Source organism: Gymnogyps californianus, chromosome Z (assembly GCF_018139145.2).
Source record: "Gymnogyps californianus isolate 813 chromosome Z, ASM1813914v2, whole genome shotgun sequence".
In the NCBI taxonomy this organism is placed as follows: domain Eukaryota; kingdom Metazoa; phylum Chordata; class Aves; order Accipitriformes; family Cathartidae; genus Gymnogyps; species Gymnogyps californianus.
The window spans coordinates 37,094,087-37,119,836 of record NC_059500.1 but is presented as its reverse complement, the minus strand read 5'-3'; the positions used below and the strand labels follow the sequence as shown (position 1 = coordinate 37,119,836).

The 25,750-nt window shown below is 38.2% G+C and overlaps 1 protein-coding gene across 1 annotated transcript in view; it reads right to left on the bottom strand.

The window, feature by feature from the left end:
- The window catches only part of MFSD14B (major facilitator superfamily domain containing 14B), a 33,537-nt gene extending 8,795 nt beyond the window's left edge, over positions 1–24,742 (bottom strand). Inside the window, exons 1-9 of the mRNA XM_050912732.1 lie at positions 24,689–24,742; positions 13,699–13,791; positions 10,199–10,261; positions 7,768–7,895; positions 6,754–6,868; positions 4,718–4,936; positions 3,439–3,552; positions 2,820–2,891; positions 689–801 (exon numbers count right to left, since the gene is read on the bottom strand). Of these exons, the coding sequence (XP_050768689.1) occupies positions 689–801; positions 2,820–2,891; positions 3,439–3,552; positions 4,718–4,936; positions 6,754–6,868; positions 7,768–7,895; positions 10,199–10,261; positions 13,699–13,791; positions 24,689–24,733 (962 nt within the window). The 5' untranslated portion in view covers positions 24,734–24,742. The remainder of the gene's footprint in view (positions 1–688; positions 802–2,819; positions 2,892–3,438; positions 3,553–4,717; positions 4,937–6,753; positions 6,869–7,767; positions 7,896–10,198; positions 10,262–13,698; positions 13,792–24,688) is intronic.
- Positions 24,743–25,750: the final 1,008 nt, after the last annotated feature.

Sequence of the window (25,750 nt, the reverse complement as noted above, 5' to 3'; positions counted from 1 at the left end):
ATTACAGCAGAGGAAAAGAGGAGAGTGGGAGTGAAGTGATGCATGGGCTTTCCCTCTCCAAAGGCTGTACAAAGGACCAATTTCACAGGGTGTCCCAGTGAGGCAGTTCTCTAACTTGTATAACTCACTAGGAATTGCTCTGATAAAGAACAAGCATTCATCACTGTCAGTAGGACAAACTTTGTAAAGAAAAAGCTGTTCCAGCTTACAGTTCTAGTTCACTTTACTTACAGACAGTTTTTCCAACAAAAGAATCTCTAGATAGTTTCCAAGACCAAATATAGTTAGAGAACGACATTTTAGAAAGAAAGAAAGAAGTAGAGGTCCAGTATCGGATTGATAGAATGGATCTAGTGGAATTACTGGAAAGAACATACTACTTATTAGCTTGTGAGTTTAAGAAAAAGTTTTAACCACATTTGTAGACATAAAACTCAGTGGACCAAAATGCTGCAAATACTCCATTTTCAAAAGGGCTGTTAGTCTGCAACTTACACTATGTATCTGGAAAATTCTATCATTCCTACGTGTGCAAAATACAGACCAAACTTTGGTAGTGTAATGCAAATAAGAATGCTTAATTCACAGAACGTTTAAATACTCATGACGACAGAACTAAATGGTAGAATTTCTTGAAAAACATTTTCAGTTCCTTAACAGGTATGTACCTACGAAAATGCGTGCTTACCAAGGCTGAGATCCAAAACCATACCAAGCCAACTGAAGGATTTGAAAGCCAAGACCAAGGAGAACTGTATTTTTGTTCCCTATAGACCTCATCGAGATACTGAGAAACACAGTCTGCAAGAGAAATTCGTTCATCCAAAAGTTATTTTAAAAAGCCAGATTGCTAAAATAATTTCTCCTTCTACACAAAGCAATTCAGAAGACCTTTCAACTGCTGAGGAAATTCACACTATTCATGCTCTTACTTCCCCTGTATTAAGTCTAAAAGGCATACTAGTCATATCAAAATTTGATGTACAGACATTCTTAACTATTAAAGGATTTCTACTTCAGGACATCGAGAAGCGTATGTATTGCCTTCTCTATAGACATTATATCTTGGTGTCTGTTTCTACTGTAAACAGGCTTTCGTTTCCACCTCTACAATTCTGTTTCATTAAAGACTAGAGAGTTCCACAATAAATGCTGGTACCAAGTTAAGATAGTACCGGCTGGATGTGGGTTCAGTTTACCAGTATCTACAAATATGAGCGAAAAAAAGATTGTTAGCTCAGAAAAAAGTAATCTCTTTAGGTCAGGTGAATTACTATCCAAATTTACAATTAAAATCAACGAGTAAATCCTGCTGCTTTTCCAACTTCACCACATGCGCTGAAATTTGGCTAATTCCTGGGTATCTTTAATTACATTTTCTGCTGACTTTTTACACCACTGATATGACTTTTTTATTTGCACATGGAAACTAATCCTAAAGGAAGACCACTGTTTTTCATCTGTTAGAAGTGTTACTGCTGAAGGGGAAGGAGGTCCCAATTCAGATACAATAGCAATACACTCATGGCAAGAAGCAGACTGTTCCTAGTAAAGCAAAGTCCATATGGACAACTTCACTCAGTTAACAGAGCACACGTTTTTCTTTAATATGAGAAACTCTGCAATGTACCAGTGAAAAAAATAGAGAAAAGGAACCAGAAGGACTGCAGAGCAGAGTACACTTCCTCTCTCACGTACATCTTATGCACACTACTTTTCTTGTTTCTCATTCTTAGACAAAGCTAGTTTGAAAGCTCAATAGCAAAAATACAGTAATTCTATCTACATGTTATCAGTTCTTTCTGGAGATATCCAACATGCCAACACAAATCAGTATTTATGAAGCAAAGCTTATTTCAATAAGTTGCACTCTTCAAAGAGTTCAAAAATCAATGCAGAGTTTCCTCATTTTGACACTGAAAATTATGAACCAGAAGAGCAGCCATTTTAGAGATTTTTAGCAAAAATACTGGTCTGAATAAAGTATGAGTGGCAAATGTGAGTGCCCATAACAGCATCAGAACAAACCACAGAGTAAGGATTAAAATAATGACTTGAATTGATAATGAAGGACACAACTGACAGCAGTAAAACTGGTAAACACTGAGGAATGTGTTGTTTACATCAAAACAGTAAGACCTCCACTCTGCTACGGATGGCAACAAGGTTACACACATTGTATATGCCATTCCTCTTCCTGTTATCACAACAGGAAGACAAACTGTACCCATAAAGATACCAAAGATCACATCATAAACACTGTTTGATTTCTAAAAGGTATAAAGGACCTGTCCAAAAACAAGCTCACTGTTGCCAATTAAGATGTATGAAAGCAATATACCAAGGCCTCACAGCTCCTCAGACTCCATGCTGAGCCTAAGTAGCCCTGGACAGACCATGTCAATACCTGCATTATTTGTATGCAAGTTTGATAGCATGAGCCAATTGAATAGGTGCAAGTAGCATGACTTTTGCCTAAAATAAGTAACATGTTTCCTTTTCAGAAGGCCTTGCATTAAGTAACCAATTTCCTACATCATTTTAGTCATTTAAAGCCATAGTTCCAGTAAATTTACTGATCCAAGCTTAGCAAATTTTAGTTTCATTTTCTGATGCCCAGGTCCAGTATTTCTAAGGAAAGCAGATTTAAAGCAAGACATTTAGGCAGGCTATATATGAATATAACCTTTACTGAATGCAAGATACACTGGCATTTTAGAGCATGTAATAAGTTTATAGACAAGCTTAATAGTCAGAATAGCGTGCCTTGGCACTCAGTTTGTACTGTTTAATAAAACACTAAAAAGAATAAAGCTTACCTGAGCTATTATAGACAGAATGCCTACCACAGCTATAAATGCTGCAATGCTAGCAGATCCAAAACCTATAATCTGAAGAGAAGCAGAAAATGCATAAAACAAATGCCAAACACAATCCAGGTCAATCACTAGCAAAGAGATCTTCAAAGAATACACTGATCCTTGCTTATAATCTAAATCCATACAGGAAGTGTCTACTTTCGAGAACAATCCTTAACTCAACTGCTTGCCAAGAAATCCACACAAGAAAAAAAAAACTGCCTTAAAAAAAGGAGACACAGGAAGTCATGTATCTGGAAACTGAAGTTCTCTATCCCCTCCCACAGACACAGTAGCTCTTCAACAGGCAAGATCCCACCTCGAGACATACAGACTGCTGCACTGAATTGGAACAAAGGTCTGCTTAACTTTATGAACACATGCTTAAGCTATGGCAGGGTTTATGCATCAGGATTCAAGTGTTACTCAGTTCTTGGCTTAGCAAAGTACCCTGCCTTTATTTTTTAAAGCTGTATTTTGCCAGAAAGCAGTTTTCTGAGCGAAGTCTTCAACAAGAAACAGGTCTTTGGGAATACTTATTTAAGCATCCCTAGTAAGATGTGAAGACACCAACATTTACCTGTCGCAAGTACAGAAAAAAGCTAGAATACTGGCCAGCCTCAGGCAGATAGGAGAGAAACACTGTAATGCAGATTGGGAGAACTGTAGAATCTTTTCTAACCTTCTTCAGAGACTGTAAACAAAGAAACAAAACAAGTATTGGAACATTTATACAAAGTCTAATGAAAGCATAAAGAAAGCAGAAGGTGGATTCATTTTCTTAAAATCCATTTTTACCCATGCATGCGGGTCAAAAAAAAAAAAAATTCACACATGGGAACAGTTAAGCTGAACATTAAGTTAGAAACAACCCCCTGTTATATAACGTTTGTGATATCTGATTCTTCTGCAGTTTCTGTTTGATTTTTGAAGCTACTGTTCAGTGCCAAATTACAAGTATTCACTGAAAACAGCATCATATAATATTTAGGGAAATGCACAATACCTTCTAATTGTTCTCCATAATAATCTGTTCTGAAAGATGCTAGCAAACAATATAGCCTCATTACAACTGTTTCTCTTCCCAAACTATGAGACTATTTTTCCTTGTACACTTCTTACACTTGTTCACCCATAACATGAATCACTGAGTAACAAATAAATTGTGGAAAACAAATCCTTTAACTGCAGTCTTTCAAGCATGTCATTCATCTCTCAACATTCACAACCAGTTCGCAGCAGGATGGATCTCACGAAGAAGAATCACTCTTTCCTCTCTTAAGACAACAAGGTGTAACACGAACACAAGTTAACTTGTTCACCGATTCACACTTACTCAGCTACTAGAAAGACTGCATGATATGTTTTAACCCTTCCTATATATGCCTGTAGAAAAATCAGACTTTATACATCTATTCTATATTAAAAAGAAATCACATATAATCAAAAGTGGAATTCAAGAGCGGGGAGAGATATTGCCAACCAAAAGTACAAAGCATAAAATGAATATGGAAAAGTCTTACACTATCAGGTTTTGGGGTCTGTAGCAGTGTAAGAATTCAGCATTTCTCTTGCAATAAAATAGAGTAAGTTAGAAAAGTAAAGCATTTTCCCTCTGGATTTCACACCAAACATTGTTTCCAATTCAAGAATCATTTAATCCACAAAGTTTGGTTTGGTTTTGGTTTTTAAATGTAGCCAGATCTGTTTGTGCAAGAGCAGAGAACAGAGGTTCTGGTATACTGAATAGTCCAGCTACTAATAAGATTAAAGATTTCTCAAGCTTACAAAATGCAATTAATTATTATTATTAATTAATCATCAATTATTTATTCATTACTTATTGAAGTGCATCTTACTGCAAAAGGGTCTGCTTGTTCCCATGATATAGAAGCTCCCCATGAAGCAGGTCTCATTTTTTCTGGCAGAGATTCTGGTACAGCTACTAGGATGAAGAAGATGTCCACAACAGCCACCAGTGTGGCCACTAGTACGACAAGGTTATCTCCGTAGCTGGCAGACAGGTATGCTCCAATGGCAGGACTAGTTACCAAACTTGCTGCAAAGGTGGCAGATACCTATGTACAAGAACAGTTTACAAACTTGTCAAAGTGATTATTCTGCCACTGCAGAAAAATGAAGTAACTTGCTCAACACCACCACTCCTCCCCAGAAGTGTGGTTTTAAAAAAACACCAGTCAAAATTTAAGTTAAAAAAAAAAAAAAAAAAAAAAAAAATCACTTATGACAGTTAATATGGGTCCAAATAAAGTTTCTCCAGCCTCCTCCACAGCCTACCATACAAGACAGGATTTGCAGTCAAAGAGCGAGTTTGGCTCAAAGGGGAACATTTTTTGTTTTCCAATTACGAATTTGATGAGATTTCACTGAAAAAGTTGTCAGCGCATTTAAATGCCTGCCTAAGTGAACCTGAGCCTCAGCACTCTGGGTAATACACAGAGTAATACATAATGCCTTTGTTAACAGTTTGCATTTTAAATACATAGCTACCACTGGATACCATAGCAAACTAGGAAATCATTAGCTATGACAACAACTTCAACAACAACTGTATTGCTTCATACTATGTTGTAGTGACATGCAGCTACTAACAGATCACTTACTATATCCACATACAGCAGAACATGATGAAAAATCAAGTGCTGTAGTTAAATTTCACTATAAAAATAATCAGAAAATGTTAGAATAAAGCTAGGTTTTTGTTTTAATTACTACTATTTTCCAGTCCCCAAAATAAAAACACTCTGCATAACTGTTTTATAGAATAAGTAAGACCACAAGCTAGAAATTTAGCTTTATACCAAGCTAGAAAAAAAATCCTAAGAAAAAGGTGTAACAAACAAACTGATTAGAAAGAGATATGCACCTCATCAAAACAACTGCACTTTTGTCTATCACTTTATAGAATTTCAGATCAAGCTGTTTCTGTTAACAAAATCTGTTTGAAGGCAGGCAAATATATACTCCAAATATACTTATGGCCCTCTTTATAGGCAGGAGAAATAAAGTGGGAATTCCAGAACTTTTAAACCTGTTTTGTGCTCTGCTACACACCAAACTACACACAAGTTTGGTTCAAGAGAACTAAGTCCTTTATTTTCTTAACTGTTCAGTCAACATCTGAGGAATCATACATCCCTAAGGCTAAAAATAAAGGGAGACCTTAACAGCTCAAAGTACAGTACAGTCAGCCAAAAATCAAGTCCATGAAATCTGTACAGTGAAAACAGATGCACAGAGGATGAAGGGATAAATGACGTTCAAAGGCTAAGGGCATCTACCAATGGACCTCCAAAACCTAAATCAATATAGATATTCAAGAAAGCAAACTAAGCAGGAATTATAGTATTACTGGAAAGGCTAGTTTGTACTAACTGAGCTATTTTCCTCTTCTCTTGCTAATTAAGAAAGGTCATGACTAAGTTAACTAAAAATACTGCATTATGCATTTTCACCCTTCCTGCCTGTTTGACTATAGAAAAAGCCATTCTGTATTAAAAAGAAATCACATAAACTAAAAATGCAATTTACAGGTGTTGGAAAGGTATTGCCAGATCAAGTATTAAATAACTTGCATTGCCTTTAACACCATTTCTTGTTCTGCCTGCAAAACTTAAAACATGTTTTGTTACACATGGTCTCTATGCAGGTAAAGTTGTCAAATTCTTATTCTGTTCCTATGAGCACTGAGCAATCTGTGCAGCAGTAAAAAGTCTAAATTAGACTTCCCAAACTCTAACGCAGTGCCTTGATGCATGGTTCATTCCTTTCTGTCAACCTCATTACATTAATCAGGAAACAATCTGTGCATCAAAATGCAAGTTCAATATGAAGGTCATAATCTGACCTTTTTTCCAAGTTTAGCGTATCTTACCAGTCCATAGGCTGTAATTCTTTCATGTTCTTGTGTTACATCAGCTACATAGGCAAATATTACAGAAAAGGTAACAGAAAAGATTCCAGATACCGAAATCATAGCGAAGTACCACCTAATGATTTAAAAGCAACAATTAGAAAGTTTAAGCTAAGATCTCTTGCTTTTCTCTTACTAATCAAGCAAGTTTGTATTTAAGCTATGAGAAGTGTTCCTCAAGAACTAACACACAGCTTTACTGGAAATGATTGATTGTGCAGTCTCACTTAAATACTGGAAAACACCATTTGGATTTTTAATATTATACTGTTTACTCTACATCAGCCTAAAAGAAGAAGTGGCCCCTTCAGGACACGGTACCTATACCTTTTCACACTCTCAAAGCTGAAGCAAGTTTTAAGTTATGAAAAAGGAACTCTCTTAGAACTCAGTTTCTCAACCGGTTAAGGACTAAGTTATCATATATAACGCTTCAGAAGCTGAACTCTGAATGCACTCAAGAGTATATGAAGTTCTTTTGTAATGCTCCTAAGTTTCAGAATGAATGTAAATGAAACTGAAACCAAGTCAATTCCACTCAGTTAAGACTTCAAAGTTGCCTAATCGAAGAGCTAACATATCTCATTTGCAGCAATTATACTTTTCTGTCATCAGTAAGTTCTAAGGTTCACTTAGTTTTAAAAATATGTTTATTACAGCATTGTCTGTCCTCAGGGGAAAAAAAAAATTAACAGTTGAGCTTAACACCGAGTTAGACAGGGCGATAAAACCATTTCAATTACTGTTATACTTGTGTGAATACAGTAACTAAATCACATTCTGTAATTTCTACTTTTAAGATACATGGTTTTAACATCTCTTAAACAGAAAAGCTCCAGAAAAATGCAATCACATCTTGAAAGGAAAGTGGCTTTCTTCTTGTCATATTGTCCCTCTCCCACTTCCCCAAACTACGCCTCTGATTGAATTTCTGCTGTACTGACAAGCTCACTACTGCAAGTCTGTACCACTTACCATGGACTTATTCTCATTAATGGAATTGGGGCACAGGTGAAGAAAACTGTAAGAAGAAGAAAAGATTTTCTTCCCCATGCATCTGATAGAGCACCTATCAGCGGAGCACTGAGAAAGGACAAAAAACCCTGTGACAGAAGAAAAACAATTAATATGTCTATATTTACATTTCCAAGTTTCACTCTAACCACAATATAAGAAAGCACTAAAATTGCAATTTGATTTGAAATTAAACACAAAATTGTAGATAACTGCAGTTGTACACAATTTCTTCTACAGTCTACTTTTCTGTGATTCTGATGCTTTATGTTTCAAATCTATTAAACCTGAGTGCCTTTAAAAAAAAAAAAAAAAGAGGCATATATTTTTTCAAGATCAATTTGATTCAATATAGAAGTACCACAGACTGCAAAACCTTCTTAAAAATCTCCAAAATCTACGGTCTAGTTTCACAAAGGACCTCTTAGCCTAATCACGAGACTTAATGCTAGATCCCAAACCCAAATCCTCCTCTAATTTAGCTTGTCCTAAGGGAGAGTTTGGGGTAACCTAACTGTTCTCTGAAACAAATTAAACAGAATACTTACTGCTTTATGCTACATATTTATCATGTACAGGACATTTGTACATTGCAAGAACTATGGGGACCATTTGAGCAACCTTGACAACTTGAGACAGTACAACACCATAATCATATTCCAGTGGCAAAAGTCAGACCTACAGGTACAGTTGTCAAGGAAAAAATTGACTAAGGATCAAATACTAGATTTTTCAGCAATTCATAAAGTCCTAGAATCTAGGCCTCAAATCTGTTCTGTATTACAAAGAAGAGTTAAAATAAGCAAAGCCTTTCACAGGTCTGTTAACTGCAAAACTTCCAGAATAGATGCATCTTCCTCCTGATTAGTATATTGTTCTCTAATCAATCCAAGTCTGCCATAAATCCAAACGTTAGTAAATACACAGTTCTGTTACCACCTCAATACACTGGAAGTCTACTCCAGCTAACTTTAGTTAACCTCTGGTATTCACACGTAGTCACCTTCAAGTTTAACATATGTGTACAGACCACTGTACTAAATCACTATTCTGCCAACTCCCAACAACTCTGATTCCAATGATTTCAGGAAGTAAATTGAGAGCAAAAGCTATGAAGCCAGACCACTGGATCCTAGGAAAGTTAGATGCCTTACTCAGTTGAATAATTAATGGTTTTGCTCCTTAGAGTCAGATTTCAGTAGACTATGAACTAATATGTTTTGCTAACTGTCATCCAAAACACTTTTGACATTTCATAAACAGCATTTTAAAGAAAATATTGGACACTGAAGTCCAAGCTCACTCTGGTCTATGCTCCCCTGTTTATTACACTTGTTAGAGCAATACAAACATTTAGGCCATGATATTAATGCACTTTTCTACAGATGTGGTCTGTAGAAAATATACAGGGAACCCTCCATTCACTACTTTTAAGCAATACTCATAGTTACACTGCACTGTGAATGAACAGAGTTGAAAGAAAACAGCAAGAGGAACATGAACTTCGTTTTTCTAAGAGAACAATGTGAAGTTAACTTCCTCTTCCAGTTTGAGAGATCCTAACATCCCTTGTGCATGGTGTTCTGCCAATCCATCATGAAAGATACCAAGACGGCAAATCCATCCTAAAGATGTCATGTTCTTACAGCTAAAAACAACGCTTTAGACTTGTTACAGAATGCAAAGCTAAATAATTTCTGGGTGCTATAAATTAACTTAGTCATGTTACACTAAGTGCTGTGAAGCCTCTCAGTAAGACAGCAAAGAAGAGGCTTTCAAGTTTTAGTTATGCTAGAGAAATTTTGCAAGTTTTTTTTGTGGCAACAATCCAGCATGACCACTGTGTGAATGCAGTGGTGTAAGTAAGCTATAAGCTGCCCTGAGTATCTTGACCATTACAGAATGCTCAAAAACTGATAGAAAAAAAGACCAGGGAAAAAACAAAATAAACAACCCTGTTGAAAATTAGCTTTTATACCACATCTTGGACAAAATCACAGTGTTTAAGTGCTTCATTTTTTATCTCAATGGTATCATCATGGCTGCATTAATCTGCTTTTGATATAAATCATCTAACATTAGGAAGCAGACATTAAAAACATAGCTCCATTCTCAGAAGGATCCTTATCAAGATTACAATAGCTACAATTGGCACCTATTCAAATAAGAGGAATTTAAACTTCTGAGAAATATTCCACTTATTTCAAGATGCTACCATTTAGCAGTAAAACTTGAACTGAGCCCAAGAACACAACCATTGCAATGAAAAAATGGTTTAAGAATTAATTACATTCTCAATGTTTTGTATGTTCTTACGGAGAATGCAGGAGAGACAAATTACAATACAGGAACACACAGAATATTTAGGTCAGAGGTTTTAAAAAAATCTTACCTTAACACCTTGAATAAGACCATTCATTAAAAATGTATGATGGGAAAATGTTTCATGTAAGACCTGACAGGGGAAAAAAAAACCATTATTTGAATCAAGAGAGACAGGAGAAAGTTGACTCAAAGTTTAAATTTGATTTGTAAAACAGGATAGCTCTATTGGGACTTGTTAAAAAAGTATCTTATCCCAGAATTATACTCGTATTTGTCTTCACGAGAAAATATTGACAAGGTTTAATATCAACTTATTGGCATAAATTCCTCTGCTGGCACAGACCACACTGTACTGCAGAGACAGCTTGGTCTGGAGTACTCTGCTCAGAAAGGGGACCAACGTAAGCAAAAACCATCTCCATGTGGTACAAATCACAGAATTTTTGAGGTAGATAATTCCTTCAAAAGGTTGACACAATCATTGGTACTAATTAGGAGTGAAAATGAGAATCAGCTAACTTACTCTGTCAAGAAAAAAACAGTGCTATATTCACAACTGCCCAAAAAGGCACTGTGCAAACTGTTTCTGAACAAGTTGCAGATATTCAATAGTCATACAGTTAGAAACACTTCTGATGAACAAGTAGATGTTTATAAATACTAGCAACAGTTCTGAGTTTTTCATGTATCCTTTAAGTACAGCTATGAATTCATTTAAGGTGCTTTACCAGCAGTCTTAATTCAAGGGCAAGCATGTTAATCTATACTAAACAGATTTACCATAAATATGCAAGAGAGTTAAAAGGCCTCACAGGTGCTCTGTGCCAATTTAAAAAGTTATTGCAATGATCAAAGCATGTATGCACACACACTTCAAATTCATTCGCTGTTTTTATCTATAGATAAATGCCAACAACTACAAAAAAATATTTAAATGCATATTGAGAAAGCCACTAGCCTGAAGAAACATAATAGTTTAGTGTCACTGAAAACTATCAGCATCGTTTTTCAAGGATGACTAAGATTCTCAAATCATAGGTTTAAAGGTGGTTGTTCCCACATTAACTACTGGTCAGATAATTCTGCTTATTTACACGCCTTTTTCCTTTTGGTCTTACCTTCTGTTTAGACATTTAAAACAATTTTGCACCTGTTTGACCACTGATCTTATGATATGAATGGAGAAAAAACAGGGTTCAAATTAGAGATCTAAAAGCAGGTGTCTTCCAAGTAAAAAAAAAAAAAAAAGGCAAGCAGGAAGCTCATAAAGTCAAATCTAATTATCTTTCTGTGAAGTGTTTTCCAGTATTTTTCCTGGGAGGTAACCATTGCTGATATTGGTTCAAGCTTTTGAGATTAATTTCTGTTACTTTATAGACAAGAGAAATGCAAGTTGACAAACTGGTAGAGGGAACTGCCTTACTCAATTTCTACCAATAGAAATATTTACATATTCAAAAAAAGATTACATTGAAGACAGAATATGCCATTAAGTGATTAATATTGCTTATCATGATTTACTAATATTGGCTTACAAGTCCATAAATAAGGGTAATGAGTGTAAGTTTTGGGCAGTCTGTGAGCAAAATAGCCTTTGTGTGCTTTATAAACACTTCAAATCTTTTCTTCTCTAAGTATAGTGTCATGTAACAAACACTACAGCTTTGCTCACAGATGTCAAAAGAAGTGAAAAAGTAATCTAAAAATGAACTTTAAATAATCTCAGCTATCATAGAATACATACAATTTATTTAGATAATACACAACATTTTAATCTGATTGAATGTTGACAATGACCTGGAGAATCACAACACAACCACAAAAAATTTGAGTGATCATGAGCTTTGATCAACAGGCCAGACATTTCCATTCCTGCCCTTCCTACCAGACAAACCTGCTTGAGCAAAAGTGGGCAGCTGGCAGTTCAAAGGCTGAACCTTGCTCATAAGAAAGCTCTACATGACTTCCAGTACTGCTGGCTGATCAGCAGGCCAAGGTAAGTTACCACAAGTGCATTACAAGACAGAAAGGTGTGAAGTATCAAATCAGATCTGAAATTATTTAAAACAAACAGCAGCCTTTCAGTGTGTGCAAAGCTGATTACAAATAAAGATGATCACCTCCAAAAACAGAGAAGTCAGTTACATCTGTGTAAGGTAAGTTACACCACTATATGTAACTCAGTGCTTTAAATTAAGTTTTCAATCCAATACAACAGCCTCCTAAGTATTCCAGACCACGTAAGAGAGGAACACAACATTCAAAATACAAGACATTCAAGACCACGACTGTACTGAATCCACATACTTCAGTCAAAATAAGAATTCAGCTTTACATTAGAAGCATTTCATAACACTCCCACTAGACACAGTTCAATGATAAATACTAATTTCAAGAATTAACATTACAGCTGCACGTGACTAACAGTAAAAATTCATATGGAACTATTTCAATTGGAGTACACTATTGAGGAACTATTGAAGAACCCACCTAACAAATAGTTTTATTAAAGTGGGGGGTTTTTTTGAAGACTGTGTAAGAATTACTATTTGCACATTATCCCTTTAAATGAGAAGTGTCAAGCTTGGGCAACTTGAAGTTGAGCATTTTGGTTAAGAAAAAAAGGAAAGAAAAAAAAAGAAACAAGAAAGACCACCCAGTAAGCTTCCCCATATTTTGACACTGGCAAGACAGCATGACAGGATGGTCATTTAGTGAGGCATCTACTTTATGGAAATCTGTTAACTGTTTATATGGACTTTTTTATTATTAAGCTATGCTAAAAAGATCAGTGATTGTCTTTAGGAAGGTTAGACAAACACCTTTCAAGGTTATGTAGATGATTTTATTTGGAGCTTGGGGAAGGAAAATAATTAACTCCAAGGTCTTTCAATCCCACAAAACCTTGATCATCATGTATTAAAAGTGCTCTCAGATATTATCTGATGAAAAACTGGACTAACAGACTTTTGATGACTTCTCTCAGGCAGGCCTGATTTCAATGAATAAGACCCACGTCTTCAGATGAAAGGCTTCATATCCTATTACCAAACAAATTATCTGTTCATCTGGAAAATAACTGCATTCCAGAACAGATAAATACTTATAAAATCCATTTCTTACATGAAAGCCTTTATATTTTACTTCAAGTTACATGCCGGCAAAACAGCCAGCCCACAATAGCATACAAAGTTTACTACGGGATGCAGAGTTTATTCAATTGTTACGACTGGAAGATGAATTGAACTATGAATTTTTTAAAAAAGCCAGAATTTCCAGAGAGACTTTCACCAATACACTAAAATGATGTTACTCTAAAAGGCAAATGAAGGTTAGAGAGTAGTACAACGTTTTGCTAATTTATTTTTCACTATCGTTTAGTCTTTCAGCAGTCCAGATCTCAGCCGTAGTATACTACTATTGTGCAGTCTTGAATGTTAAGACTCCTGGAATTCAGTTAATGAGGTAAGCAGGAAGTGTAAAACAAATTAAAATCCGGATCCCTAGGAATTAGCAAATTAACTTTTGTCATTACTGCCAAGATGACAGCTGACCGGTGATACTTACCGTTAGCATTGGAGTTGTCAAGAGCCCCCAGGCAAAGAATTCCAGAAATATGACCACCACTGCGTGGTATACGCTTGGCCGACCAATACCTTGCTAAGAAAGAAAAAACACATGCAGTGGTTGTACACATCCAGTTCATTACATGTCCAAAGATCTCTTACAAACATATTTTGAGCATAACCAGCTCTCAGGATGACCTACTACCAAGCCCTTGGGAACAATAATAAGCCAAACAAGGGTGGAGAAAAGTTATTACAAAACGACGAAAGATCTCCAGGGAACTTGAGAAAGTTTATTCCCTCAAACTCTTGCTGACTGAAGAGAACTATTTTCCCCATTCCTGATACTGCCCTGTACTGCTCTCACCTCCAGTGTGCCTTAGGCTTCCTCCCCCTTGTGCACTACTCACAACCCTTCCACAGCAGTGTGACAAACAGTGTAACTCTCCCTGCTACCTCCACAAGTGACAATGAAACAGATCTGCTTTATGAAGGTCACATCACTGTTACAACAAAACTATGACAATGTACTTAATCAGAAGAGCACCAATTTTTCTATTTGAAACTGCCAAAGTATAAGAAAAGAAGGGGTAGCTTATGCCGTCTGTACAACTGCTTTCTGTTGACTGCTGAGCAACTGATTTCACGCTTGTGCGTGCCCATAGGCTGGAGACCCAGGAGCTATTGTACTGGTCAACAAGTAATCCCAGGAAGAATTAGCAAACTATGGAAGTGCTCATGATGCTGTGAAACCACTACCGTTCAAGACCCAAGGACTGGATCCCAGACGAGAGACCTGGAATCTTTCTATTTAGACAAACCAGGCAGAACCCTTGGGTAAAGCAGATTTAACGAGAACTGCTGCTTTCTTTCACTTCCATGTGCCCCTTGCCGTAGTAACTGTTTTACAAAGTTTTTGGGTTCTAAAATTACTCTTTCCCTTTCCCCTAACACTTGTCCTGTAGAAGATTGCTTTTCAGTGTTTATAGCCAATTCAAAGGCATTACACTCCCACAGGATTGGCAATTCTTATAAAGGAGCAGTACAGCGCTCTCATCTGGTACTCCCATACATACCTAAAGTTTACCCAAAATATAAAAGAACGCTTCTCTTACACGTTGCGCAATCTAGTAATGCAGGATTCAGCTGAAGAGACATGATCTAATGACAACTATCAACCAGATTGTGCCATTTCAGCAGGTGGAGAGTAGAGAGAACATGAAACTCAGGGTCTCCCACCGAACCCAAAAAAAGTCAAGACAGCCTACAATGAAGGTAGAGCAGAGATGATGCATCTGATGTTTCTCCCTTGCTCAGTAACTTTCATCTAGATTGGTAGGAATTATAGGTTTAGAAAACACTTGTATTCCAAGATTCATTTAAGCTAACCACCTATAGTAAAGATTTTTTAAGAAATCCCTATTGGCTGGACAGTCTAAGTGCTCAGATCTCTAACAATTTTTAAATCTATCAGCGTTTATCAAAACCTGTAGCAGCAAACTAAAAGTAACCCAGACAGCATTTTTTCTACCTAATAAGATTCAAATTATTTTCTACATTGCAGCTTGCTTCAAAGCTTGAAGATTTAAAGAAAACAGTTCTCTTTCTCCTGGGCAACAATATGATGTCATCATAGATCAAAGATTATTTCTGGGAGGCTGATAACTTTCAAGCATTATTAACATTTCTCTGTAGGTTACTATGCAATTTTTAATCTCTTAATAGCAAAGATTCCAAAGATTACGGAGGGAAAAAATCTTCCGCATATAAGACATCTGCAAATACTTCTACATAATGTAATAGGATAACAATTTTAAGAGTATTTTTTTGCCAAGATGTATGTCAGTCGGACCAGCACTTCAGACTTCAGAGTAATCTGTGTTAAGATCCCTTCCACAGTGGTTTCCCCTGGAAAAGGCAAATTTTACAGCAAAGAGTAGGTAAGGGACTCCCCAGCCTTTCTCCTCCCTCTACTTTACTTGCCCCCCAACCTCTATATCACTAAGCATGATGCTGGACCATAAACCTCTGGTTTGCATTCAGCAAACATTTCTAATGCCACTAAAAATGAAGTTTCAGAGTGTTTGTCTGTTTTTTCAATAATGTTTTTATTAAATGCCAATTTGATCTGAGATTTACGTAGTTTACCAGAAAAAAGATGTACATACATACTCAAAAAGACAAGCATGTTTTTTTCCTGAGAAGTCATTTAAAAAACTTCTGTGAAAGAAAAGTATTTTTGCTGTACTGAGCCTAAATGAGTATTTCCTGGAGATGAAAATAGTCTGCAAATCATTTTTGGCAGTATCATGCAGCTTACAGATAGCTGCACTGAACTGCTAAAAAATCAGAAATCTCTATAGCCTTTTGGATTCAACACATAACTTGGAAAAGTAGAATTTAAATCCTGAAAGGATTTTAAATTGAAAGGACCTGTCAAAATTAAGTCAAGCATTCCACATCAGACATACTAATAGCTACCGATCTATGATCCACATAGACTGTAGTTGATGATTTTCAGTTTTCTTTACAGAGCCCTAAATGTCTAGACTAATTCGAGAACATTTGTGCAAATGGCTGTATCAGGAAACTAAAATCATGCAAACAGGAAAATTCACTGACATTGTCAAATGGACCAATGCAGATAGTTACTTCTGGATGCCCATCTTTTCTGTAGGTCCTAAAAATTCTTCTCACAAAAGCTGTCAATTTTTTAATCAAGCATCAAGTTATTTTTAAGAAAAATACCTTATGATTGATCACGTACACAGCCTGGACCACTGATAAGAAAAGCAACAAAAACTCTTTACTTGTTTTGAAATCAAAGAGCTTTCCAAAAACACTTCGCACTTGCTTTTAAGATGAAGCTACCCCAGAAGTAATGCGTGTAGCTCATTTCTATATTGAGAAAATACTTTGCAACAGAACACAAGTGCATGCAATTCACATAAAGAACAAACTTGAGACACACATGCAAAAAATGGTTATAAACTTGAAGCACAAAGAGCTTTAGGCTTCTTCAACTAGACAATATGGGGAAACCTGAATTCTTTATGGTTAAAAAGATTCAAACAGAATTTCAGAAATAGTGCAGATACGGTCAACATACAAGTTGCTTTCATCATCCCCACCCCCAAATTTTAAAGTGTTAATGTTAAAAATTAAGTGCCCTCAGGAAAGTCTTAAAATCTGTTATGGACTTATTTTCTATCCACATAGATTATCTTCATATGACAGCCCAGTGTGTGGGCTGAGAAAAGATGTATGAACATTACGATTGCTTTCAAATGCAGTTGCTGGTCAAGCTATTATACTTGCATAATCAATAATGAGCAAAATATTATGTAATCTCAAATGCTTAACAAAAAAAATCTAAGGCCATCACTATAAAATCTGAAGTCCTAGAAGTTCTTACAAAATATCTACAATTTCTCCAATTTTACACTTCTGCTCCTTCTATGCTTCTTTTCACCCATACCCAATTCTAAAAAACATTTTTTCTTCTGCCTTTATTGGAGGCAGAATAAACCCAAAAGTTAATTTGAAGACAACAGAGAGAACTACTGGGATGCAATACAAACTGTTTTTTAAAGCAGAACACAGCTGTTGAATGTTAATAAACCCATGAGAAAACCTCAAGATCATAAATCCAGATGGCAAGGAACTGCTCATAGAAAAGGGGAAAAAATAAATAAGAATACCTTATCTTAGACATTTTGAAGGAGAGCTAGTACAATTCACCCTAAAATACTCCATAGCAAGACAATTTTATAGCCAGTCCCAGATATTCAGAGCAAAGCTAGAATTTACAGTATTCATTTATTCACACAACTCTGAGGTAACTATTCATCTGTTAATTCAAATCTGTAATTTAACAATTAAAATTGTTCAAATGGCTGCAAAAGCACCTTAACATCTAATTTCAAACATGCTTAACTGTTTGTTTCTCTTAAGCAATGTGCTTATTTCAGAACAAAACCACTTCTCACTGTTCAAATCCTGAAGTCCTCCAGAGCACCTTTTCAAACTTTTCACATTTTGATGACAGCCATATAGTCCTGCCAGGCAGATTAAGAAAAAGACTTGATTGGATAAATACAGCATGCTTTTTTCCAGCCATGAGGGTGAAGCAGCAAAGCCCACTGCTTGCAGAGCTGGACACGTGTTCTCCATCCTCGAAGGGTTTCAATACCCAGCTGGAAAAGCCCTAGGCAACCTGCTCAGGTCTCACAGCTGATGTGCCCTGAGGAGGAAGAGATCTCCCTGAAGTACCTTTCCAGTCGAATAATCCTGTTGTCTCTCAGGCAGATAACAACCAAACTCAAGCTGAACTTCTGAACAGACAATCACAGGAACTTGCCTTTCTCCCCCCACACCCTCCTCTGGGAAATTCTTTCCCACCAAGCAGCAGGGTCTCTCAGGAGAGTTTGCTAGTTGCTTGTTCTACTTCCAGTACAGAGAGGACTTTGCAAACAGCACTCACTGTCCTTCTATAGCACGTAAACCAACATTCAAGTGTATTGGTACAAAGTTTTCTTACTGTCTTTTAAAAAAAGTGTCTACACAAACATTCTCTCCCTAGAAAGATTAACTGCTACATCTTTTTTACACAACCACCTGCACTGCAGTCCACTGTGTCAACTCTCATGTTTTCAAGAAAACAAAGAAGTGAACTAACAGAATCAGTAAAACATTTTGAGAAACATACTTTCATGTATGAATCATTCAGATCTTGAAGCTCATGCAAAATTATAAAGCACATTCCCTTTCCACACTTATCTTCACTGCTATTTTCTTAGTTTCCCCCCAAAATTCAACCATTTCAAATGCAAACTCTTCCTAGTATGCTTCACTACATCACTATTTAATTATTTTAGCTTATTCTATCACAAATATTATGCTACCAATCCATCTCACTACTTTATGGATGCTCTCTTCTCTGCACATATTACCCAGGTAGCTCTCTAGGCATATTGCATGTTTACCTCTTTCTAGCACCTATTGTCTTTAATTTTCAAACAGATGTATTTAGGAACCACGGTAATTCCAACTGTTCCCCACAAATGCCCCATTTGTTGGAACTGGCAAGAATTCACTCAAGTGCAAAAAGCACCCTGAAGGCCTTAGCTGCCTTTGTCACATGAAGCAATCATCAAGTGATTATGGGTACAAACCCCAGTCTAAGACATGTAACTTGTATGCAGAGCAAAAACACACCAAACAAGTGAAAGTACTTTCCGAGCCAGCACAGCCTTTAGCATTTTAGATGTGCCTTGTGAGCTGGAATATAAATCATAACTAATTCAGCTTATACGTTGTCCAAACTTGTATTTCAGTTGCAAAAAAAAAAAAAAAACCTTAAGCAGACCTGTATCTGGACAGTAAGATTGTGATGCGCTCTGTCAAGAAAAAGCTAGGCAAAATCATATTCCACAGGTCTAGAGTATCAGAACCACAACTGATTCAAAATGGAAAAGGCTAAGCAGATTTTGTAAAGAGAACTGTGCTTTAAAAAATTCCTGGAGTTCTCAAAAGAACATGTATAGATAAGGGAGATCACGTTAATAAAACTTCTGAAAATTCAAGTAAACGTACTCGAAGACCCTCACCAAAGGCTCTTAAAGCAAGTAGAAAAGGGTTCAAAATCTTCACAGGAATTAAAAAGTTAAAAAAAAAAGTAAAAAAAAAAACGAAACAGGATAAATTAAAAAAAAAAAACAACAATCTGTTTTCACAGCAGTGGGAAGTTACCAGATGAGTCCCAGTGCTCTGTCCTAGGGCCTATGTAGTTCAACTGAGCCGTAAAAAGGGTGAAAGTAAAGTGACAAAGTTCACTGATGACAAAATGCAATTCACGTTAGAAAAGTTAGAGGGCAATGGTGAAGAACATCAGAAGTTGATGGAATCAGTAAAACAAATTAAATGGCAGATTAAAATTAATGTAGATAAATTTAACCAACGCAAACATAAAAAAACAATTTTAATTTCACATATAGGATGACTACTATTTAGGAATGTGATCCTGGAGAAAACAGTTCCATGAAAGACACCAGTTTAGCCTTGAACAGTGGTTTACAAAAGTGTATTGAAAGATACACCCTGTTAGGAGAAAGATATTATATTACTGCATAAACATGTGATGTGCCTGCCTTGCTAACCCTCTGCTTCTGGTGTTCTAACCACTTTTATTAGATCTACATAAAGATTCCCCCCCTTATCCCATGACTGCTTGTTTTGTTCAGAAGCTTGAAGCAACACACATTGTTGAATAGTCTATTTTACAGAAGCACAAGTGAAAGACGCCCACAGAAGGACAAAGAACATCACTAAAGGTATGGAGGAATGCTGAAGTAGGTTCCTCCGAGCTGCAGTGAAAACATCTGCAGAAAGATACAACTAGGACTTATTGACGGGGAGTGACATGAAGGGTGTCAAGAGAAAACAACCGTCACTGCCTTCTTATACTAAAATACAAGAAAGTAAGTAAAGCAGGACCGGAGACAGCAAGTTTAAATTGCATGGCACTTCACACAGTTTACTCTCAGGGTCTAAAATGTCTTGCAACATCATTTTTTCTGCTGGGAACACATTCCGGTTTAAGTTTAGACTGGACAAGCTTATGAAGCTGGAATCTTCTGAGGAGCGTAAAACATGACAACACCATTGTACTTCAGTCTTTGAGGCTGAGGGCATCAAGGGCAGGAAGAGCATCCAAGAAAACAATCGCCATACGCCCTGCTACATTCTGAAAGCTCAGCTCTAGAGAGTACTACATTGTCTAATTAAACTACTTCGTACACAAATAATATATAACCAGCGTATTACACTACACCAAATTGCAAGCTGATTTATCCATTGCTGAAGTTTTCTTTATAAAATGTAGAAAGATGTACCACACCGAGAAACTTCACATGCTTCTCCATGGAACAGATAATTACTCAAGTTCATTGCCCAATGGTTAAGTTTGGATCTTCAGTACTAAAATATCAAGTCTTACTTATATAATTAAGTTTCTATTGCTCTAGACTAGCATACTTCTCTCTGGACACAAAACCTTCCAGATTGCTAGAATGTGGAGGATCAGTAACAGCAAAATCAGAACAACAAAAGTGCCCTCTCAGCATGAATATAAGCAAGAGTGATTTGTTTTTAAAGACAGCAGCTAATCGCTCCTGGTAGTGCTTCAGAGTTCAGACTCAGTGTTTATTTAACGTGATGGGAAGATTCAGAAGGACACTGGCAGCCTTGAGAAGACAACACTGTTTATCTCTTATTATTCAGTTTTAACAGGAAAAATAATTTTTGTGGGGGAGAAAATAGTGCTCCACAAAGGACTAAATACCCAAACTGCCAATTTGAACAATGTGCTTATTACTAGCAACGCAATTTAAATCCTACAAGCAAAAAATTTAAGAAACCAACTTACTGGACTGAAAGGTGTTTCAGTAAAGTCTCATAAAATTTAATCATGCTGCCTCAGTTTCACCATGCTATATTTTTTATGAAGTATTAAAAAGAAAAATGCTAGCAGTAAGGGTAAAACCTGTAAATCTTTGGGTTTATACCAGTTGTGCTTCGCTGTGTAAAACAGTTTAATAAATAAAGGCTTGCAAACTTCCGAGATGTACAGTTTTAACCTTCAGAATGCTTTCATTATGTTCCTAAAAAACACAGAGGTCTTGGGCTTCACAATAGCTGAAACATTTTATAGCTTTCAAGAACATGAAACTAATGTATGATTAATTCTCAAAGAGGTACACAGGTGTGTTTTCTCCTTAGATATCCCATTTGGGGACTTCTCCCATAAGAGGGCTTTATTTAGACAGTATGGTACTGTATTTTGCCATAAAGCTTCCTTAGTGTGGCAGTATTTTACTGACAATAGGCTGCACAGAAATGAAGTACGTGGTATGAATATTCTGAATGTCACGCTAAGTTTTATACTACCAATGTTCATAATTCAAATGGAACGAGATTGCATAACCAGTAACAAAATGTCCATGGCATCATTTACTTCAGTTTCTGAAGTTCACTGAAATCGGAGTAATACAGCCAACGGAAACTGATTTAATTCCAGTGGAATTTACTTAAACATACTATTGTTCTTATTAGTTTTGAGCCAGTAACTCAATTCATAAAAAGTCATTTGCTCAGCATTTATATTTTAGTTCTTCAATTCAGTGAAGCCAATGCATTCAACAGGGTGAAGTTAGTTACAGATAAATCAAAACCCAGAAGCTTGTTCCTCCCAAGCTGGAGGGGTAAAGGGAGAAAGCCTTGCGCAACCTGACAGACTTAGTCATACTCTTCCACTTTGTCCTACTGATCTGATGTGACAAAAGAACCAGAATAAAAATTAAAATTAAAACATCCTTCATAGACCAAAGAAGCAGCTCACCAAAATTTCATTTCTGTATTTACTTCTTCATCAGCAGCCCAAAGGGCAAGCTTCCACCTTCAAATGCCAGAGAGGGACTCTCACTGGTATCAAAGAGATCTCTACAATTACATCTAAAGCCATGATTCGTCCCCTCATATTTTAGTCTGAATAAGCTCTTTCAATAAAGTTTAGGCAGAGAGAGTTCTAGCAACACGACAGCCACATGAGAATCACAGGGAGGTGCAGGAACTGCAGTAACAAAGTAGGAAACAGACTGTTCAGTCAGGAATTGTGAAACAGACTCTAAGCTGATGTAAGTACAATTGTATTACTGCTATACCAGTGTACAGAAGATAAGGCTAGAGCCTCACGTCTTTCCTGTAGGAGATGCATTACAGGAACACAAAGCCCCTTAAGGGCACAACTAGGAGGGAGGGGGGCAAAAAAACCATCCAGGAAGCAAAACCTGAGATCATTTTATAAACTAAGAATTTATGTAATTTGGAAGCTGAATTTTCAAACTGACAAAACAGCATATTTTAAGCACTCAAAAGCATTATTTTAATCCTTAATCCAACTTTAACACACATTCCATCCACTAATAAAAAAAAGGTAATGCCTTTGTCAGTTATGGATTTATTTTGCATTTGAGTTTTACTCTTCTTCAAAGTTAGAGAAAGAAATCAAAGTTCTTTGATTTTTTTTTAAATTTTTCTACCTGTACCCTCCATTTCCTACCCTCTGTTCATATTTAAATAAATTCATCTGTTTTTCCTTTATTTCTGTCACCACATCATCCATGCTGATAAAACTGAAAGCTTATGTTTCTTAACTAAAAAGTTAACGGGCCTCTTCCAGAGTTACTTTCCTATTCTGACTTCAGATTGTGTTACTGCATCATATGTATCTAGAGTCCTAAACAGGAGCTGCTGTACACAAACCTAGAACACCAAATATACCATAGAGCAGACATCAGCTGCACTTTTTGAAGGAGTCCAGTCTGCTTTTTGGAAGACATAACCATTTCTAAAAGAGAACTGAAAGGCATGAATACAGAAGTGATCAGTTAAAAGAGGTGTGAAGCAGTCATTTCAGAATTAACTTACATAAAATAACTTATTTGACTAATGAATTCCATAGAAGAACTTTTTTTTACATCTTCTCTGGGTTAATCACCTAAGTACCTTAACAACTTCATCAGATATGAGTACAGGACAAAGAACCTACTGATATCAAACAGATGGTTTCAATATTATTTTTTTACATTCTTGAGCTCTAGCCATGATATCACATTAATGCTACACTATTAGTGCTCAGCTAAAGATATTACAAGTTCATTCGCTTCACGTTAACATAAAACAGTAAACTATCCTCTTTCCAACAGTAGAGGTGCTTATCTGTGGGAGGGTAGGTGACACATGTAGCAGATATTGGCTCCCTAACACAAACTTAACATTGTTTTAAAACTTTTGGCATAAGCAGTGCTTTCAGCATATCTAATTTTGTGAGTAAACTAGCATTAAATACATTATTCAGGAACACCCAAACATGAATATAGTCTAAAAAAGTATTAACAGCTAGTAAGCCAGGCTGCAAATAGAACTTAAGTGATTTCAACTTGCCAAAAGATATTTATCATAGCACGACTTTGCCTAGTTTTGTATCTGTACCCCTTCAAAAACCATCAATGACAGGATCATCTGTTTTGTTACTTTGTGTTTTCCCCTAGGTTCCTCTGCTCCCATCTTATGCTCTGGGCTCACTGCCAACAAAACAGGATGGGTTGTATCATCTCAGGCGGGACCATCCTGCCTGAAACAAGTCACCTGTCCCCACCTACTACAGAAAGCTCAGGAGGTGTCATCTCAGATCTGTGTTTAAGGCATCTTGTGAGCATGCATGTACAACAGGAAAGGCTTAAGCCACTCGAAAGACGTTTCTGCTGGGAAGTAATTACGCACCACTGCCACACTCACAAACACACCTCTCCTAGAGATGCTTTCAAGCCAGCGCGCAGACTGCTCCCTTCCCGCTGCTTTTATTTGCTCAAAGACATCGTAATGCTTAATGTAGCAGGAACAGACGAAACAGAAAGCGCAGTAAGCTATTAAAACTGCATGATAACTCTACAGTTTCGGTTCACCAAGAGGCACCTGCTAGAGCTCCAAAGGAAAACTAAGCTTTACTTCCAGGCACCTCAGATTTACATATTTAAAAGAAAACTTACTTACAACCACCTGCTTACAGGTGTCGCCTCTGCCCACGATAAACTAGTAACAAACGCCTCGGGGCTGGCAGAGACCCGGGGCTGGCAGAGACGAAGCGGCGCGGCCGGCGGGATGCCCGGGGCCGGGCCGGCCCGAGGTGCCGCCAGCCGCGGTCGGCGGAAGCCCAGCACCCCCCCGCACCCCAACTTCCAGAAAGCTTCCAGGGCCGCGGGGACACCCGGAGGACGCCCTGCGGGGCAGCTGGCCCCTCACGGCGGGGAGGCGGGGCGGGTGATGGCCACCACGGGCCGCCCGGCCCGGCCCGGCCCGCACCGCGGCGGCGCCCGCACGCCGCCGCCTCCCCCGGCGGAGCCCAGCGCCCCCCAGCCCCGCCCCGCACTCACCGGGCCGCCGCCCCCCGCCTTCAGGCCGACCCTCTTCACCAGCATGATGCAGCCGCCCCGCCTGGCGCCGCCGCCCTCCCTCGGCGGCGCCGCCGCCGCCGCCGCCTCCTCCTCCTCCTCCTCTCCCTCCCGTGCCGGGGCTGGCGGCGGCTCCGGCTCGGGGCTCATCTCGCTCCCACCATCCTCCCGGAGAGGCCGGGCCGGAGGAGCAGCCGGTGCGGAGCGGGCTGGGGGCGGCCTCCCGCGCCCGCAGTTGCCGCCTCCGCCGCGCCGCCTGGGCGGGGCGCCGCCGCCGGCCTCACGTGACCGCGCGGCCCCGCCCCGCCCTCTCCGCGGAACTGCTCCCGGCCGGCCGGAAGCCGGGTGCCCGCCCCTCCGGCGGGTTCGAATGGAGGCGCGCGCGGCAGGGCCGTTAACGGCTGAGGCGCCGCCGGCCGCCCTGCCCTTGCCTGCCCCGCAGGGCTGCGCCCGGTGACGGCTCCCAGCCTCCCTCCGGGAAGGTGAATCTCTTCCGAACCAGCGTCCCGTGTGGCTTCGTTAAACCTTGCTGGGCCCCTTGGCCCTTCGTCACCGGCGGGTGTGATTGCGAGCTCGGTTTCTGCTCACTTAAGTAATACGAGGCCAGCCGGTCATCATAAGAAGTATCACGAGTTACCATAAGAAGTAGAACTGCTTACCTCTCAGTTCACCAAATGTGCACAAATGGAGTACTTTGAGATTAGGTAGTGCTGACAGTAAAGATTGTGACTACTAAGAGTCCATGAAAAGTCAATATAGCAGCCCAGTTGCCCGTCCAGAATAAGCTGTTCACCAGAGAGCTCAAAATGTCTGTGCGTGGCCAATGCTGAGAGGCTTTCAGCCTGCAAACACTTCCGTCTTGATATGTTGCTGGAGTCAAGCCATTGTTTTCCCTGGTACCTCAGGTGTTCTCCGCTAAGTACCAAGCCGTTTACAGGATCAGAACTTTTCAGTTTGCTAGAATAATAAATGTTAGTTTTAAATGCCATTTTCTATTTGCTTTGTATCTATTTTGTCAGTGTATAACAAGCTATATACTTGCTG